Raw genomic sequence first — 12,121 nt, 5'->3', positions numbered from 1 at the left:
TAAATTCTCCCCCTGTTGTTGCCACATTGCACCTCGAACTAAGTACGTCCAACACTGAGTCAATCTCTTGTCCTCTAAAACCTTCTGTGTCTTCTACGTGAAGAGACCCATGTCTCTGAAGCTGTCAAGTCTAAAACACTGTACCTCCACCTGCACCCCTCACATTGCACACACACCAGACTCTAAGTGTGTCTCTTCTTCTCTAACTCCACTTCGCTGCCTTGTTGAGTCTTCCTCCTCTCTTTATTACAGGAACGACTTCAACCATCTTTTTCCTGGTCTCTGGCTCAAGTTTATTCTTCATATTGTTGCCGAATAATCTATCACACGTGTCTAATAATACACTCGCCACTTTAAATCACTCTCCAAAGCAGCATAGACTTATTGTTCAAAACCAAATAAAACTAATTTATTGCATGAGAATTCAGGTTAGGGTCGCTTTGGGGGGGAAAGCTATGGGTAATGGTTGCTAGGGGACAGGAGCTTTCCGCCGGTGTGCACTATTTTTTGATGCTGGTGAAGGATACGTGAGTGTGATCGATCTGTGAACATTCGCTGAGCTGTCACAGGTGCGAGGCAGGCACTTTTATACGCAGATCTCTCTTTAGCGAAAAAGTTACTAATCACATAAAAAAGTAATTGATTAGCCAATTATCTTCATGCCAGGATTGAGCAGAAGCTTTAGTGTTTTGTTTTGTTTTTTTAATATAAACCTCTTTATCATGTTGAGTTTTGTTCTTTGTCGTATTCAGAACCAAACAAGTTCTGGTCTCGGTCGTGAATCATTGTGCACGACCAGCAGTAAGAAAGTCACACCCTCCTGCTCATTTATTACGAGAGTCGGGATCTACGGATCTGTTTCCTGCCAAGGTGACAACGCACCGCCTCACCGGGAAGCATTCTCTCTCCCAATGGGCAGCGGTTCGTCCACACCAGGGGTGGACTTCTGTCAGCTCTCTTTTGCCACTGCACTTGTTTAATGCCGACGTGAGGCCGTTTAGTGAGACGGAGAGACACTTCGGTGTAGCCAGCACCAATATGCTGATGCAGCCTCAGCTCTCCGCCAGCTGGTATTACTGTTCAACTCTCCCAGCCTGGATGAGTTAGAGATAAAAATGAAAGCCAAACGCTTAAACATAAATCCAGACAAAACAGCAGAGAGGCCAGTAGGCAAAGAGACACTTTCTGAGTCAATGGCAGCAATTATTCTGACATTTTGAGTTGTAGAATCTCAGAACACAGATTTTAGGTAAAGATATGACTTACAGTTCTTGGTAGGATTTAATAAAAATCCATGCTAATGTTCCCACCAGTTTGGGAAATGTATGAATAGAAAACTCTGCCACATGAACACTGAAGTTATAGCAACAAGAAAGTTAAAGATAATCCCACACAGCACCTACTAAGGCTAGAATACATAGTGCATTATAATATGAAATATTTATAACATATTAATATAGAATACAATACTGTAATTAGTTATGTATTTGCAATTTTATTGCCTGTTAGGTACTAGGTAAGCACAAGTCATTTTGTAGATATTGTTTTATTTAATGTAGTTTTACATACAGTTTTTTTTGATGCATTACAATGAAATTAAAAATAGTGAGAAGTTCACCTAAGTGCATGGCACTGTTCTTAGAGTTTTTATCTTCTCCACTGCTTTTTGAGTATCCGTGAAGTACTCACATTGGCAGGTTAATGTTCATTATTAGAATCACATCTTTAGATATTAGCATAATGCACTGAAACCCCAAATCCAGTCCCACAGGAGCCAACTGTCAGGAAATTTTGCCAAAAATGATTGACTTTCTCCAGCCAAGCACAATGCACCCTAGTGCCCAGCCCACCTCTACGCTAGTTCTGAGAAGTGGGTTCATGTGCACCCGCCTCCCTACAGAAGGTTCGGCCCCAGGTGTTCTGGATGCCTAATGATTCCAAATGAAACATGTCTGGAGCATGAGACCAAAGCACTAGTCTGATGGGTGGTTACGTGGTTTGGGAAGGGGAAGCAGGGTATCTGACCTGAAGGTATTACTGTGCAGAAAAATGACTGAAATACTGGGTAAAAGGGACAGAAGCCAAGGATGGATGGAGCAGGGACCTTGTCAAGCAGAACACACGGCAGTCGCACCCTCGGGGTGCACTCCAGGGCCCTCTGTCTTCCAGTGCGGTTGCACCTGGGACAAAGGAATGACCTTTGACTTCTTTGATCTTTTATTTATTGGTTTTGGAGAGAAAGAGAAAAACATTGATTTGTCGTTCTACTCACTGATGCATTCATTGGTTGATTTGCTGCATGTGCCCTGACCGGGGAGCAAATCCACAGCCTCAGCATATCAGGACATTTCTGCAACCAACTGAGCTACCCGGCCCAGAGCAAGGCAATGACCTTTGAACGGACCAAACAGCTCTTTCAAAGAGTGCTCTGGCAACTCTAGCCTAGGTTCGGAAATGTGTTCACACTGTTAAAAATGAAGAGCATCCGATTAACAATGGAAGGGGAAATAAAAGGAGGGAGGAGAAAAAACAGACAGACACTGGGACCCAAGTGGAATGGAGACAGAAATGAAAATAAATAAAAAGGTCTTCCAAGTTCACTAACAGGGTAAAACCCCTTACTTTCTCTCCATCTCTCTGCCCCTTCAGTCTCTCTCCATCTGAAACAATACACACAAAAAACTCATTTGCTATTTGATGTGCTACTTAAACTCCCTCCATATTTTTCTCTTCTTCTCCAGCGTTCCTCCTTCCTAATTTCAGAGCTGAGATATACACTGGGAAGCAGATGAGAGGGTCAATGGGAAGAAGGAATTACTCTGTCTTCCTTTAGCTAGGCAAGACTGATCAAATTTGAGGTTCTGAAATGAAACAAATTGTTATTTGACTATATAAAGATCAGTTGCTGGGTCAGGAGAATTTTTTAAACCAAAATTACACAAATGATGTAAATTCCTTTGGCTTGTGAGACTCGATACAACTAATTTTAGGCAGTGATTTTTAGCACTTGCAGCTGCAAACATAACAGATTCAAGATAATAATCAACACTAAATTTTAATATTTGGTTACTTTTCAATTATAATACTTTTAAATAAAGGCTTTAAAAAAGACTTACCGCCCTTTGATCTTCAAAAGCGTCCTTAACCAATTAAACACACATTATGGCACTTTTGTTAGGCTAGAAGTCTACTTATGGCAGACAGTCCATTTCCTGATACCGCCTTACAAATTTTCCTCTGGCTGCTAGAAACTCACTCCCTCTCATTTCCAAGCCAATTCATTGCCTGAAAATGAAACGCTGAAAGTAGAAAGGATACGAGGGTATAGGGAACCCAGCCAGTTGTCTCCACAAATCGCATCACTCCCGAGTTCCTTACTAACAGACGCCCGTTTTGTTGGGGAAAACAGGGAAAGTGTGCCCAGCTATAAAATTGCATTGCCCAGAGTGTCGTCATGCAAGGGGTGGCCAGGTGGCAGAGAACTAATTAATGAGAGGCAGAGGAAGTCATTTGCTAGGACTTCCAGGAAAGCTTATTAAATATAGCCAACCCGATCTGCACCCTGTGCAACAGTGTCTTCGTATACACTTTCTTGGGCGACTTGCTTTTTCACTGACATTGTGATTTTTGAGATTCATCCATATTTATCTAATTGCTATGACACATTTATTGTCACCCCTGATTAGTATACCATTTTACAAATAAACCACAATTTATTTTGTCATTCTATTTCAATGGACATTTGAGCTGTGCCCAGTTTTTTGTTATTACCAACAATAATCCTATAAGCTTTCTTGTATAGTTTCCCCGCAAAATATCTCTAGAACCAGAGGTTGGCATACTTTGGCCCATGACCCAAGTATGTAGAGTTCATGACTAAAAAGTGGTTTTTATATCCTTTCAATTTTAAAAGGAGCAAGAGGAGAATGGCATTTTATGATGCGTGAAAATAGGAAATTCAATGTCTATAAACAAAGTTTTGGCAGACAAACCCATGTCCATTTGCTTACGTATTGTCTGTGGCCGAGTTGCTGCTGTGATGGCAGAGGTGCCATCGATGTCACCTGCCCTTCCTTCGAGGGTAGTCACGCCACCTGCTCTGTGAGGCTTTTCTCGAGATGGCCTCCTCCTTTAACTCCTGCCTATTTATTGTAAAGTGCCAGTCCTTTGTATCTCGTCAATAAAACTCATTCTAATTTACTCTGTGTGCATTCTGCTTCCTTCCCAATGCAGGGAACAGTCACCTGGGTTTGGGAACCACAAAGTCTCATGACACAAATGTAAATGCTCTACAAATGCTTATTTTTATTGCCAACAATCATGACATTGCCTTTTGGATGCTTTTCTTGGGGACGAAAAGAATTCGTACATCTTCACAAAGTGCTAGATTTAGACTCAGGAAAGCATTTTAATGAGAGAATTCAAGAAAGCTGCTTGTTCATCGGTTTATTTGTTCAGTAAGATTTCATGTGTCATCTTCTGGACTTCCATGGAATTTTATTAACTTGTGTCTGTTGCAATTTATGGGAATGTATTCTTATTTCCTTACAGTACTCTAAGCCCTCTGAAGACATTAACCATTTTACACATCTCAGTGCTTCCTCAGGATNGAATTCATGCATCTTCACAAAGTGCTAGATTTAGACTCAGGAAAGCATTTTAATGAGAGAATTCAAGAAAGCTGCTTGTTCATCGGTTTATTTGTTCAGTAAGATTTCATGTGTCATCTTTTGGACTTCCATGGAATTTTATTAACTTGTGTCTGTTGCAATTGATGGGAATGTATTCTTATTTCCTTACAGTACTCTAAGCCCTCTGAAGACATTAACCATTTTACACATCTCAGTGCTTCCTCAGGATATGCTACAGCCACCTTTGCACAGACAACGTACAATATATTTCTAATGATGCTAAACCTCTACTGGAAGATGCAGAAGCAAGGTGCGTTTACTTGTCTCCCAGCAATGTGTTGCAAGCTTATGTGTTTCATTAAAGAAACAAAACAAATGCGTGATTCTACAATACTGACCACATATGTAAGTATAGAAGATTGTTGCTAAATAGCAGATTTCAAGCCCTTATGTCATTCTAAATGATGATTTACAATTACATACATCACACACGATTTAATAAAGAGAGGCAAAGAGCAAAAGACAGAGAGGCAAAGGGCAAAGAGGGACCCAAGGAAGAGGCAGGCCACAATTTAATAAATACACTCAAAAGTTTTGTCAAACTTACCTGCAGTGAGACATGTGTGAGGCATTAGTAACCTATTTTTAATAAGATACACGAAGTTATTAAAATCAAACTGACACTAAAGTAAATGAAATTAATCCATTGCTCATTTGGTCATCATTTTAGCATAATTTTGCCTAGGGTTTTTTTTTTACATAAATCTGTAAATTCTACACAGCCTAAATGAAGAAGTATATTTAAGATATTCAAAGTTAAAAGTTAGAATAAGATCTTTCTTGTAGTAAGGAAAATCTTGAAGCCCTACAGAACAATAGTTTGAAAAGGCCATTGCAGCTGTGAGACTTTATTTAGGTGGAGAAAATTAAACTTTTATTATATTACATGATCATTTGGCAGTAACTTTATCCTCACATAGCACCACCATTTTCATTAAATAAATAAAGTGCTGCTGACTCTAAAAAATTTCAAGATGATTTATTCTGTTAAACACAATATTCTCATGATAAAGCACTTATTAACCACTTCTTCCACATACAAGGAAAGCTGCTATCATCATCAATTTTTATTCATATTACCCTGATATGAATAGCTTTGAATAACATTTTGCTAAAAAATACTACAATACTATTGTGTCCTTGAATTACATTCATTTCATAGCCAATCTGTGCTCAAGGGTTGTTAATAATGAACTTCAGAATGCTTTGCTGCTCCACTAGCTTGGATGACCTTTGCCGAGTTACTCGATTTTTGCATTTTAATTTTTCTGTCAGTACACAGAAATGACATAGCAAAGAGACTCTAATATCAGTTCAAAACCTCGGGAGTTCCTCTGGTGAAATTTGAAACTGGACCCATACACAGAGGGCAGAGAGAGACCCAAGAAAGAGGCAGGCCACTCCGCATGGGGAGGTGGCAGGTTTAATAAGCAATGGAACACAGTGGGAGGCTTGCCTTGGGCAGCCGGCTGTAAGGCAAGTACATCTTTGCACCCACCACGAGAATCCTCCGAGTTTATACACAGAGGCTTTAATGGGGTTCGGTCACATGCACAGTCCAGATGGTCTCAATAACATCACTGTCTCCTAGTGTGGAAAATATGAGTGGAGCGTACAGTCTATTCCAAGCACAGGAGTCAGGGAAGGAGCCTGTGATTGCCCAGGTTCGGATCTCAGATCAACCTGCTGTCACATCCTATTTCAATGACCTCTCTTAAACCTTAGGCATCATCCGCCCCTACTCTTTTTTGTTGTTGTTCTGCAGTCAAGGAAACAAGCCCAGAGATGACCAGTCTTCAACATATTTCAAACTGACATAGATTTCTAGGAAGGCGCTATGTAAGCCGAAATGTATAACAATTATGAAAATAAATGACCTGGAATTGATTTAATTCTCTTTAAAAGAGAAATGGAGCGTTCCTCACTATTCTGAACTCCAGTATCCTGGAATACATATTACCATATGCTTTAGTAGTGCCATTTAATAGTGTATTTCTGTGACTTTGGGTACAGAAATCATTTCTTAAAAATTTGCAACCCGTCCTGGCTGGTGTGGCTCAGTGGATTGAGCACAGGCCTGCGAACCAGATGATCGTGGTTCAATTCCAAGTCAGGACACATGCCCGGGTTGCAGGCCAGTTCCCAGCAGGGGACACACGATACATTGTGTGTCCTTGGCAGAGGCAACCATACATTGATATTTCTCTCCCTCCTTCCTTCCCTTCCCCTCTAAAGATAAATAAATAAAATATTTTTTAAAAAATTTGCAACCCATCAGGTAAATGCTGACATTTAAGATACTCACTGTCAATACTGTATGTCCTTTATCCCTCAATTTCAGTCAAAAATTCAGTCCAAAAATAGGTGAAAATGAGGAATTAATTAAAGCAAATACTTGTGGAAAAATTCATAATACATTTTTCTGTTATGCTCTGTGGATAGAAATGAAGCTCCTTACTCATCTGCCTGAGCTTTCTGCCTACCTATCCATAAAACAAGGAGTTTTCAATATTTATTGAGCCCCAATAGCATATACTGTGCTAGGTTTCTGCAAGGGACGCTAAAAATGAATAAGGCATGAGCCCTTGGGAATATACTGTCTCTAGTGGGAGAAATAAGTACTGTATCCAACCTCTAAAGTGAGAATTATAAGTGGCATATGACAGTTAAAATAAAGAGCTTAGGAGAATTGAAAGGAGAGATAGACCACACTGAGCAGGTGGAGAAGCCAGAAAATGAAGCCGAAACGTACGAAGGTCCAAAGCAAGGTCTTCTAAGGACAGGTGTACACTGAGGACACGAGAGGAAATGTAAGGGAAGTGCAAACATCTTGGCAACTTCAAGATTCAGATTTCCTATAGGGCAGAGGAAGTAAAGGGAGGCGGGGGAAATGGTTCACTGCATCCCCTAAAGTATTTTCCCAGCTACTGCTTCTTTTTATGATGTACTTTAATATTTAAAAAAACTTACTCTTTTTTGAATAGGGAAAAAATCATTACTGACTAGGAGCCAGAACCTTGAGCCTTCACCTCTACCTAGTTTTAAAAAAAAAAAAAAACACCTAAATTATTTGCTTGTTGGATCCTATGTGCTGGAAAGCCAGTTATCTCTGTCACAAAATGTTGCCATTCAGCCTGATGTAAAATGCAGGAGCTTTGAGGCCAGCAGGTTCTTGGTTGAAATGGAGACTTAATCACAGTAGCGGATTATCAGCTTTCTATGCATTTCACCTGTAATCCTCTGAACCAGCCCTTTTTAGTTTTTCTCAAATTTTAATGTGCACAAGTATCACCTGGGCATCCTGTTAATCTGGGGTTTCAGATTCAGTAGATCTGGACTGGAAGCTGAGATACTGTATTTCTAATGAGGTTTACAGGTGATGTTAACGCGGACCACGTTTGAGTCCACGGCCCCCGTTATCAATTATCAGCATTACCTAGGAGTTTATTAGACGTGAAATGCAAATTATTGGACCCAACCCCACACTCATTGAATCAGAAACGTGGGGTGAGGTCCAGGCGCCCTGTGTTTCAACAAGCCTTCCAAGTCATGTCACTGGTTTTCCAAAGCGATTGCAAAACTCCAATCACCGGAAAAGGGGAACTGGGAGTGTTAAATGCTATTGATGCCCAAATCTCAATCCCAGAGATTCCCCTGTAACAGGTGTGGTCCTGGGGTCCGGCTTTCTTAAAGCTCTACCAGATGACTCTAATATGCAATAAAATTTGAGAAACCCGTGAGGTCCGTGCTTGAACGTCAATAGGCCTTATTTTCCGCAGGTGTAAATGTGGATACTATCCCTGCTGAGTCCTGCCTTCGCTTCCAGATTTTGGTCCCTCCAGCCAGCCTTAGCCAGGCACAATCCCATTCGATCTCGGGGAGCCCAACCCACCCGGTGTCTCAAAGCCTCTCCTGTGTCGCCGGAGCATCAGCCCCGCGGCTCTCCATCCCGGCACCGCCCGCAGCGACGTGGCTCCGGTCTGGCTGGAGTCGGCGTGCTGGGGACACTCCGCCGGCGCCAGAGCTGGACGCGCATGCGCCCGGTACAGGCCAGGCCTGGACCGGAGTAACGGACTCGAGCTCCCCCCACCGGAAGTGGGCGACGGCGCGTCGGGAGGAGCCGGCGTTGGCGTGGCGGCTGGGGGCTTTAGGCTCCAGCTCGTGCGTCTCGAGCTTCCCTCTCGGCGTCATGGCCAAGGCCGCCAACGTGGTGCGGCTGCTCCTGGGCCACGCGGTGCTGTGGCTCTCGCTGCTGTGCTCCGGGACGGCCTCTGCGTCCAAGGCGGTGACGGCTCACTTGGCCGCGAAGTGGCCCGAGACCCCGCTGCTGCTGGAAGCCAGGTGGGTGCGGGCTGGACCCTCTGCCGAGCCCCGGGCGGAGGGAGGGCCGGTGGGGCTGAGGGTGCGCGGAGACCCTGGCGGCCCCTCGGGGCCGTCCATGCACCGCCACTCCCAGTGCCCTGGTGCTGGACCTTAGGAGCATCCTTCCTTCTGCTGCCCAGGAGCAATTGACTTGTAATTCCCTTTTCCGCCGCGGTTAGTACTTTGCCCCGTCTTCGTTTTTTAAAACTTCGGGACCTTTGTGGAATTAGTTTGAATTTTATTAGCATTTACGAAGAACATTGGAGGGCGGAGAGTGGACGATGGCGTTTACTGCAAGTACTTCAATTAACGTGGGCAATTCTTTTTAGGAAACGGTTCTCAAAGCACCTAGGTAGGCTTCCTTTGGTCCACGTTGGAGTTCTTTACGAATCCCCTTCATTGGAATGAGTTTATAAGGTAACATTTACTGCAGAAACAAAACTCGTAGCTATTAAATTTTACTTCTAAGTAGAATTTGAAAGTTCTTCAGCCAGCAAGAAGTTTAAATGCCAGTTGCTTTTGTCATTTCACTCAAGCAACAGCTTAATGACCCTGAAAGAGACTCTATCACCCCACATCACATTGCATATGTGAGATACTAAAATAGTTCTTTTTAGCTCAGGTGTATTTGATAGACAACTTTATATTACTTTCAGATGTACAACGTATTGATTTGCTATTGGTAAGTCTTGTGAGCGCCACCGTAAATCTAGTTAACTAACACCTGTTACCATCTGTAGTTATTGGGTTTGCCAATAAGTCCATTATGTTTTTTCCGTAAAATAAAAGACATTTTTCATTTTCACCGATAACTATTGATTTGGATATTTTGGGTATGCCAGCTATCCCGCTCTTGGCCTCTAGTGGGTAGAGGCCGGTGGTGCTGCTAACCATCTTCCAATGGGTAAGACGGCCCACGGCAAAGAATTATTTGGCCAACAGTGTCGGTAATACCAAGAAACTTCACAAACCACTTTTGACACGTTCAGTCAGTCATAGCACCTTCTCCATACACTGCACAAATCTTTTTTGTGTGTTTCAGTTGTGTGTTTGGCCTTTTTTGAAATAATAAAAGCATAATGCGTCAAAAATGTGTGTTCTTCCATCTTCAGTATTACCATGGCTGCACAAAAATTCACCAATTTCGATAAGCTTTTTTAATGCACACTGATAGGACAGCTGACGCAGTACAGTCTAACAAAATTGTTTCAAATGAAGTTAAAGACATCTAAGTACTGCTGGAGCCATTGTACGGAAAAAACTGGACTTTTTGGCCAACCCAATTCCAGTTTACGTTTTTTGAGGAAGCTCCATACTCTTTTCCACAGTGGCTGCACCAATTTACATTCCCACCAACCTTGCGCAAGGATTCCCTTCCCTCCGCATCCTCACCAGCGTTTATGTCTTGTCCTTTCAGTGATCACCATTGTATAACAGGTGTGAGGTGGCATCGCATTGTGGTTCGATAGGAATTTTCCTGATGATGAGTGAAGTTGAACACCTTTTCATGTCCCTGTTGGCCATATGTATGTCCTCTTTGGAAAAACGTGTATCAGACCCTTTATTTTTTCTTATTGAATTGCTTGGTTTGTTTTGATGTTGAGTTGTGTAAAATCTTTATATATTTTATCTATTAACCTCTCATTAGATACATGACTTGCAAATAGCTTCTCCCATTCGGTGGATTGCCATTTCATTTTGTTGATGATTTCCTTTGCCGTGCAGCAGTTTTTTAATTTGATGTGGTCCCACTGGTTTCTTTTTGCTTTTGTTGCTTTTGCTTTTAGTATCAAAGCCAAAAAAAAAAAAAATCCTCGCCAAGACCAGTGTTAAGGAGCTTACCACTAATATCTGTGACCAAAATGTGAACTTAAGGGGACAAGAGTATTTCTTCTTATTCGTGTTTATTTTGCCAAAGCACTGTGCATGAAAGAAGGTGCCCAGTAAATACAGCAGGACCCTGAATATCATCGTTTTTATGACTTTCGTTATAAAGTCAATGAGAAAAATAACTTCATTCCTGGCTGGGGCCACTGTCTGCGTGGAATTTGCACATTCTCTGGGGACTCTGGTTTTCTTCTACGTCCTGAAGGTGTGTGTGTTAGTTGAATTGGTGTTTTTCCATTGTCCCCATCCGAGGGAGTGTGGGTGAGTGTGAATGTGCCCTGTGACCGAAGGGCCTCCTGCCAGCTTCCAGGACACCTTTGGCTCCTGCCTGGCTGCCTCAGCTGTCAGGCTAGGCTCTGGCCACCGGGAACCCTGAACTGGAAGAAACAGATCGGAAAATATCTCATTTTTTAATTCATCTTCCTTAAATGTATGTATAGCTCACATTTATTTACATGTTTAATATTAGAAGTGTTTGGGGTTTTTATTTAGAAGTTGGTGATGTGTTTGGGACCAGGAATATGTCATTGGAACTTGACTCTCATTTATGGCAATTAAATCGGTTTAGTTATATGTCATTTCACTTAAAGCTGTAATTTCCAGGAGCTTATAGACAACATTAAGGGCTCATTGTATTAGTTCATTACATGTGACAAGAGTGCTTCTTACACATACTTGTTTTCCTCAATGTTCAGTGAACAGAAGTATGTGCTCAGTAAAGTTGGTTCAGTGGGAGAGACCATTGAGGTCTTCGCATACTTCAGACTGCCGTTGGAACGACCTCTGGAATGTACCAGGCCTGTGGAAACTGGCCTCTGCTTAGAAAATTCAGACGGGATGCTCAGTGTTAACCACATGTACCTGCTTGACCTGTTGTATATCTTTTTCTTGTATTTTTAATTCAGCCTAAATATTTGCCTGTTTTGAACGTGGCCCTTTTAGTGGTACTGTGTAAGAAACAAGGGCAAATGAGGTATGTCTCCTGCCTAAATAAATTTATAATTTGCTAGGGATGATTATAGGCTGATGAGGCTAACTTTTTACAATGCATATACCATAACTTATATGTCTAAACTGTATTTATTCCACTGGTGTTACTCGTGGTGAAAATTCTTTGGAAATTCGACTTATAATCACTGTATATGTATTCTTAGTACAGGGGTGTCCAAACTTTTGGTGTC

General features: G+C 41.9%; 1 protein-coding gene across 1 annotated transcript in view; it reads left to right on the top strand.

The window, feature by feature from the left end:
* Positions 1 to 8,800: 8,800 nt before the first annotated feature.
* The window catches only part of UGGT2 (UDP-glucose glycoprotein glucosyltransferase 2), a 120,593-nt gene continuing 117,272 nt past the window's right edge, over positions 8,801 to 12,121 (top strand). Inside the window, exon 1 of the mRNA XM_037057567.1 lies at positions 8,801 to 9,032. Within this exon, the coding sequence (XP_036913462.1) occupies positions 8,881 to 9,032 (152 nt within the window). The 5' untranslated portion in view covers positions 8,801 to 8,880. The remainder of the gene's footprint in view (positions 9,033 to 12,121) is intronic.

Source organism: Sturnira hondurensis, unplaced genomic scaffold (genome assembly GCF_014824575.4).
Source record: "Sturnira hondurensis isolate 20B ecotype Veracruz unplaced genomic scaffold, ASM1482457v3 Scaffold0009719, whole genome shotgun sequence".
NCBI lineage: Eukaryota > Metazoa > Chordata > Mammalia > Chiroptera > Phyllostomidae > Sturnira > Sturnira hondurensis.
This window is presented reverse-complemented; position numbering and strand designations above follow the sequence as displayed.